Source organism: Chrysochloris asiatica, unplaced genomic scaffold (assembly GCF_000296735.1).
Source record: "Chrysochloris asiatica unplaced genomic scaffold, ChrAsi1.0 scaffold00159, whole genome shotgun sequence".
NCBI classification, from domain to species: Eukaryota; Metazoa; Chordata; class Mammalia; order Afrosoricida; family Chrysochloridae; genus Chrysochloris; species Chrysochloris asiatica.
In genome coordinates, this window is record NW_006408677.1 from 4083636 (window position 1) to 4091585 (window position 7950).

Sequence of the window (7950 nt, forward strand, 5' to 3'; positions counted from 1 at the left end):
TTTTAAAAAGCTAAAGTGGATAGAGAGAAATACTTTTAACTGATGGTATATGGATGGGATTATAATCAATGTAATGAAACAAGTTATATGAATGGTTGAATGTGAAACTGATGAAGTGACCTCAATCCTCAATAAACTTTCACTCAATCCCCAATAAAAACCTTAAAAAAAAAAAAAAAAGTGGTCTGGCACTGTAGGATAAACACTGGGCAGCAAGGTCAGTTTGACTCTAAAGGTCAGTGGTTCAAGATCAAAAGCCGTTCCTCGGAAACCCTAAACAGGTTGCTATGAGTCTGAACCAACTTGACGGCACTTAACAGCAGCATCAACAACAACAAGGTGGTACTATTTGTAGACAAAATATATGCTCGGTTTTGGTTTGCCCTACTGATAAGTCATTTGAAATTTCTTGAGTTTTCCATCTGTTTTTAAAACTACAGGAATAATAATAACCATTGAATGGTAATTTCAAACTGCTGACTTTACAGTTAGCAGCCTGACTCATAACCCACTATGCTACCAGAACTTCTTAATAATAAATAGGAGTAGTGTCTATTATGCCTCCCAGAGATATAAGAAATTTAACACAGTACATTTTAAAAAGGATGTATTGTAACTTTGAGAATTAATAAACTAAGCTAGAATATGTAAATAAAATGTATTCTAACGTAAAAAAAAAAAAAAAAGAAGAAGTTAAGAGCAGTCTACATGAGCCATGGCCTCATCTACGCTGGGACTGGAAGAACAAGACGGTACCCTGCTACTACTACCAACCATCATGATCTGGGTCACAATAGATGGAACCTAGTAGAATTGGGGTGTGTGTGTGCAGGAATGTGGAACAGAACCTTAAATTCTTTAAAAATCCAGATGTTGTGGACTGGTTGAGACTGGACGACTCCCCAAGACTATTTCCCTAAAATACTCTTGAAACCTGATAATCTTGAAAACAATAGCAGCAGAGGTAACCTTGGAGCTAAATAACAAATTGGCTAAAAAAAATAATGAGTAAATTTATCAAATAAAATAATTATTTTCATAAGCTTTAAAAAAATCACTTATATGTCACAGGACAGTCAATTATTTCTTTAAAACAAAGATGAGAAGGTAAGGGGACAGGGTACTTAGATTATATCCATATGTATAGGGGGCTAGGGTTCCAACACATATTTTTGGAGGACACAGTTAAATCCCTAACAAGGGGTCAAATGAAACTTGTGAGAACATGTAATTAAAGCTGCTTGCAGTGATAAGAATAACAATCCTTTTTCTCTAGGAAAAATAAACAAAATACTTCTATTGTGCTTCAACTATTATCTATTTGAATTTGCAATCTGACTTACCCTAATCAATACAGTGTACTCCTAAAGGATTTCCCACCCCCCAATTATTCCACTATTGCAGGGGTGGGGAAACTTTTTTCTGTTAAAATGTGTAGCATCATTCACAGACCATATCAAATTATCAAATTATCAACTCAAAAACGAGCCTGCTGTATTTGTATTTGATCAAACATTTACAAGTAGGGCTGCTAACCTCAAGGTCAGTGGTTCCATACTACCAGTGGTTCTGCGGGAGAAAGATGAGGCTTTATGCTCCCGTAAAGATTTACAGCCTCGGAAACCCTGTACAGGGTGACTATGAGTCGGAACCGACTTGACAGCACTTAACAACAACAACAAGTGGGCTGGCTGGAGTCCTGGTGTGGCACTGTGAGTTAATGCACTGGACTGCAAGGTGTGTTTGAACCGCAAAGTCGGCAGTTCAAGCTCACCACTCGCTCCTTGGAAACCCTATACAGGGTCACTATGAGTTGGAAGCGACTCAATGGCACTTAACAACAACAACATGATGGCTGGGACTGCGGTTGGCTTGGCAGGACCAACCAAATGATTTTGCAGGCCTTGTACAGACCACAGGCCAGATGTTCCCCACCCCTGCTCTACTGCCTATAGAATAACTCTTAAATTCTTGACCTATTCCAACCTGTTGTTAGGTACTGTTGACTTGGTTCTGAATCATAGTGACACTATGTACAACAGAGTCATACACTGCTAGGTCTTATGGCATCCTTGTAATCATTCTGATGTTAGAGTCCATTGTTTTTTTATTCCCCAACAACTTTCCTTCATTCATCCTTAACCCATACCAAACCCAGTGCCACTGAGTCAATTCCGACTCATGATGACTCTATATAGGGTTTCCAAGACTACACGTCTTCACAGGAACAGACAGCCTCATCTTTTTTCTACAGAGTAGATGGTGGGTTTGAACCACCAACCTTGCAGTTAGCAGCCTAATGCTTAGCCCAATTTTATTTACTCTACACCTCTGCTATCCTGGTGTGGTGCTGTGGGATAATGCACTGGATTGCAGGGTCAGTTTGAACTGCAAGGTTGACAGTTCAAGCTCACCAGCTGTTCTTCAGAAACCCTACACAGGGTCGCTATGGGTTGGAACCAACTCGATGACTCTTAACAACAACAACAATACCTCTGCTAAACAAAATAGAACATAGTACTGTACACATTCCAAATTGACCTCTCTCGTGTTGGGTTAAATTGATTCCTTCACCTGGAATGTTCTTTCATTCCATTTCCATACACCCAAAATTTACTAGTTCTGAATATCTTCAAAAGCTATCTCTGATTCCCCCAGGTCAGAATATTTCCCATTATAAATCCTTATATAACTTTACATTTGTTTTTTTGGTTTTCCTATAAATAACCTATCAGTCTTTAACACTTCTTTTACAGAACTGGACCTCAATAAACATTTGCTAAATGCAAAAGTACATTTAATTAATGGATTAGCAATTCCCTTAAGTATTCCCATTATCATTATATTAGTAATATCCATTACCTATCTAAGCCCAACCTTTATCCTTATTGTCACAATTATCAAACTTGAAGAGCTGGGTTTGATGTGATTTTACATCTGGAAGATGTACATAGTTAGTTGGACTTGTAATGCACTCATACCTGGCAGTATCCAATTTTGGGATTCCTATATGCATAGGCAGTGAGTACCCGCCTCAGAGCAGATATGCCAGTATCACTCTGAAAGGCTGGGTGTTCAGGCAGGGAGCGTCGCAAATCACGTTCAATTTCTTCGGTAGCCAAGTTGCAGGTCCCTAAGGATTGCTCAACCACTTCAGCATAATAACCAGGATTAGCAGCCATATCATTAACAGCACCTATGAATATAACTGCATTAACATACAAAGGAAGAGGAATCGAATTCATATGTACATAAAGAATTAAATTTCATTACCTTGAGATTTAGCTTTCTGTTCAATTAATATCTGAATACCCACTCACAGAAAGGAGCTCTGGTAGCGCAGTGGTTACAAATTGGGCTGTGAATCACAGAGTCAGCAGATTGAAACTACCAACTGTTCCACTGGAGAAAGATGAGGCTTTCTGCTCCCGTAAAGATTTACAGCCTCAGAAACCCTGTGCAGGGTCACTATGGGTCGGAACCAACTCCACAGCACATAACCACAACCACCACCCACACACAGAAAGAAAAAAAAAATTCATGCTAGAATCTTAAGATCAGGACACTAATCTTATCAAATAGAAGAATATTTTCATGAGCGGGCTTTTCCTCTTAATTTCCTTTGACACTAGAGAGAGATTTCCCTTAAAGGACACACATCCTACCAAATAAATGAATTGGCTCACACAATGGATGTGTAGATCTTTAGATGAGTACACAAACGATTTATCTTCCTCTTTTTGACTATTGTGACAAGAGTTTCTCCTCGGCATGCTTATAATTTTATGAATTTATTGTTGTTGTTCAGTGCCATCGCGTCAGTTTCAAATCATAGCCACCCATATAGAGTTTCTGAGGTTGTACATTTTTTATGGGAATAGACAAACTCATCGTTCTCCTGTAGAGGAGCTGGTGGGTTTGAACTGTCAATCTTGTGGTTAGCAGTCCAGCGTTATCCTACAGTGCCACATCAGATTGCTCCTACATGCTCCTACCAGGGACATGCTTTTTACATGAATAAAGTGAATAAATGTAGTACCTGAGAAAAGCATCCAGAGCTCTCCTCTTAAGGTCTCTGGAATCCCTCTAACAACCAGATCGCGAGTCTTTTTGGTCCGGAACATGCTAACACCACGCCCACATTCTGCAAATAGGATGTTCCATGACTGTTCCTTCATCTTTTCTTTCAACTAATAGAAAAATCAGAACAATTAAAAATGGTGAGAAATTAACTTCTTGAAAATAACTTGACCATGTTCTTCAACATGAAACAATAGATCTATGGATAGCAAGAGCATATAAAGTCAAGATCAGTATTCACATGGGGTCAACCACTGAACATTTGTCATCACAAAAATCTTTTAAACCCATGGGAATGTCACACCTTTATTGTATTATTTTAAATTTTACCTAAACCCATATACAGGAGCTCTGGTAGCGGAGTGGTTATGAATCGGGCTGCGAACTGCAAGGTCAGCTGTTTGAAACCACCAGCTGCTCTGAGGGAGACAGATGAGGCGTTCTGCTCCCATAAAGATTAACAGCCTCAGAAACCCTGTGCAGGGTCGCTATGAGTCGGAACCGACTCCACGGCACATAACAACAACAACAAACCCATATACAAATGTGAAAACTATGAAACTCAGGAGGTAAAGCTTTGAACTGTCATTCTTTCTAAATCATCTTGATTCCAGGACAGACTATTATAAATAAATATATGCAATTAAAACCCAACATCCAACTTTTATCTTCATCCCTTGCATATAGAGGAATCAAAGAAGTTATAACTTTTTCAAGCACAGGAAGAAGTTGCAGTACCTTTTAGTCTGCTCTAATACATATATATTTTTTAATGTTTTATTGTGAATTATGTGATAGTTTATATGGGAGAACATTAGTTTTACATTCATCCTATTGTATAACGTTTCATTGCCATGGTTACAATCCCCTCCATGCATCATCAACCAACCAAAGGGTATACACTACAGACCTGTCCCCCGGTCGTCAGCACACAGCCCCTCTCCCTCTCTGGGTGTAAAGTCCCCAGCTGCTCCATCTCTCCACGTCATTGTCTCTGTCTCCATCTCTGATGTCACTGCTTCTCTGGGTAGGGTGCCGCCCTCCACTTGTCTCCCTTGATGGTCCCAGGGACCTCCGCTCCTAGACTGCAAAGTTAATCACTCCCCTCCTTGCCACAAAATGTCTACCTTTATATTTACAACCCTCACAATCAGTCCTGATAACAATTATTCACCATTGTATCACAAGAGACCTATCCACATTTCCTTTCATCAGTCCTGCCTAGACAGATTGGATACTACTCAGTGGAGATTCTACCTTCCTCTACGGCCTCTGAATCTAGGCTCCCTCTTGAGAGCTTGTAAGCCAGTCACTTCTTGCCTATGTAGCCCCCCCTATTTTGGGTAGCCAATGTCCAAGTTGCCAATCCCTGTCTACTCTAATCAACTGTTTTAGTCCAGGAGTCTGGGTGGTACTGTGAGCTAGGCGATGTAAGGTTGGCTGGTCAAACCCATCAGCCACTCTATAGGAGAAAGATGACATTGTCTGCTTCCATCTCAGAAACTTTATGTACAGTCACGATGAGTTGGAATTGACTCAATGTCAGTGGATTTTAGGTTGTGTTTTAGGCCATATATTTAGCATATTTCATTATCTTACCATTTTAGAATTAAGAGTCTCCAAATTCTGTGGGTGAAACACCGTCATTAAGGCTTCAGTGTTCACAGTTTTACTGCATTCTTTCTGACATGTCACAGATTGCTCCTCAAGATTATCTGATGGTTCTGTAGAGTCAGAACTAATAGTAACCTGAAAGAGAGAGTTACAATACAATTGTCCCAAATGTGTATTAAAAATGCCCACAAGAAGAAAAAATGCTACTGCTAGATCTGTCATTGAAAACCACAGTCTATATACATAATGAATATTAAAGCAGTGCCTCATAGGAGTTCAGTAAACTTATTACACCTCAAAAGAAACCAAAATACTGGAAAAACATTGAAAAGATACCATTTCAGAACACTGGAAATTAATGAAAGGCACAGAACAAACTGAAAACGGTCTATTCAGAAAAAAGCACTACACTTTAGTAAAAACAGTACTATCTGTGGCATTTGAACTTGAGGCTATTTCCAGTCTCCTACCTTGCCTAGCTCAGAGGCATGATGGCCATAAAAAGGAAGCCGTATCACAGGCAACTGAGAGCACTGATCTCTTTCTAGAGCTTCCTGAAAAGCCTTATCCCCAGAGTATTCCAGAAAACATTTTGGCCATGCTAGTAATCCCTGGGAAATCTTTCACTTGATTTGCTAAAGCTCAGTGAAAAACAGCCTTATCCCCAGGGCCTTACTGAAAACAATAGCAGTCTCCTGGTAACATCGCAGCTGCCTAATAGTATGATTTCAGTTGGAGCATATAAGAACATGCTAAAATTAGAAAGGTTCTGCTATTATCTTAGAGTTCTACAAGTATGTACACATACTTGTGCATATGCCCAAGAAGTCCCCAGGCACTCAGCTCTGGATGATTTTAAGCCTCTGTGAAAGCAAGATGCAAAAATTAAGGCTGATTTGTAAACTGCATGAAGTTTGAAGTTGTGATTTCTCAGAAAGATGCCCTTGGAAAAAGGTTGATGATTTACTAGCTCAAAGAATATACAGAAATTGATTGCTGTTGTTGTTAAGTGCTGTCAAGTCATTTGTGACTCATAGTGATCCTGTCTAAGGTTTCCGAGTGCTGGTGAGTTTGAATTGCTGACCTTGTGATTCAAATGACACTGAGTTCCAGTGCTAGCGCCACACCAAATTACTGATCACTAAATTATACTTATCTCATAAATGAAGCCAGGCTATACAAAATTAGTCCAGGAAAGTTGTTAAACAAGAAAAATGCTGGGGAAAAGATTTTATACTGGGAGTTGTTACACTCTTATATTTACTATACCATCTAGTTTTATTTTGTTTTTTAATTTACTAAATATGCAGGGGTTCCAGGTTTACAGACAAGATCCATTCTAACCATGTCTACAAAACCTTTAAGTGGGATTTGTAGGGGAGTTGAAACAGGTGCATATAGATTTTTTGTTTAAACTTTTTATTGTGAGTTGAATGAATGTTAACAGAGCAGATCATCAATTGCACATTCAAAAAATCATACACTGTTCATTTCATTTCATTGATTTCAATCCCCTCAATGTAACATCACTTACCCCATTGCCTCCTTATGTTCCTTTTTTTCCCATTCCTCCTCCTTTCCCAAACCTTTTGATGTTTTTCCTTGGATAGTGCATACGGTTCTTACTTTGTCTAACTTTAGCCTTGAAGCCTTTTCAACGACTTAAAAATGAACTGCAACAACTGATTGTGTTGCAAATAGAGGTTGGTTCAATATTTTCAAAGTGATGACAAGTACACATAAAAATGATATAACATTAAAGGGCAAGCATGAGTTATCCATACATTGGACATTTGTAATCCAGGAACTCCTCTCAGGCTGCTAACCTCAAGGTCAGCAATTCAAAACTACCAGGTGTTTCATGGGAGAAACATGAGGCTTTCTGCTCCTGAAGATTTACAGCCTTGGAAACCCTATACAGGGTCGCTATGAGTTGGAATCGACTCCACGGCACATAACCACCACCACCCTATACACTAGGGAAGTAAACAACAGAAAATGTCACTGAAGGGGCTAATATATTGGACTTCATAGATAAAAACTGTAAAACAATTGTTATAAATATATTCAAGAACTAAAACTGCATTTTAAAAATTAAGGAAAGGTCCCTGCCTTCCTCGGATGGCGGCTGTTTATGCTGGACGTGTGGCCAGAGACAGGTAAGGATCACGTGGAACCTCGGCTACTTAAGACAGAGACATTGCCATGCTGCAATGAGTCTCAATGACTGGTAAGACTGAGGAATTCGCACTGACC

At 39.3% G+C, this 7950-nt stretch overlaps 1 protein-coding gene across 1 annotated transcript in view; it reads right to left on the minus strand.

The window, feature by feature from the left end:
- The window catches only part of TBC1D8B (TBC1 domain family, member 8B (with GRAM domain)), a 156083-nt gene that overhangs the window by 58010 nt on the left and 90123 nt on the right, over window positions 1–7950 (minus strand). The window contains exons 8-10 of the mRNA XM_006871052.1: window positions 5680–5829; window positions 4040–4190; window positions 2982–3196 (exon numbers count right to left, since the gene is read on the minus strand). Of these exons, the coding sequence (XP_006871114.1) occupies window positions 2982–3196; window positions 4040–4190; window positions 5680–5829 (516 nt within the window). The remainder of the gene's footprint in view (window positions 1–2981; window positions 3197–4039; window positions 4191–5679; window positions 5830–7950) is intronic.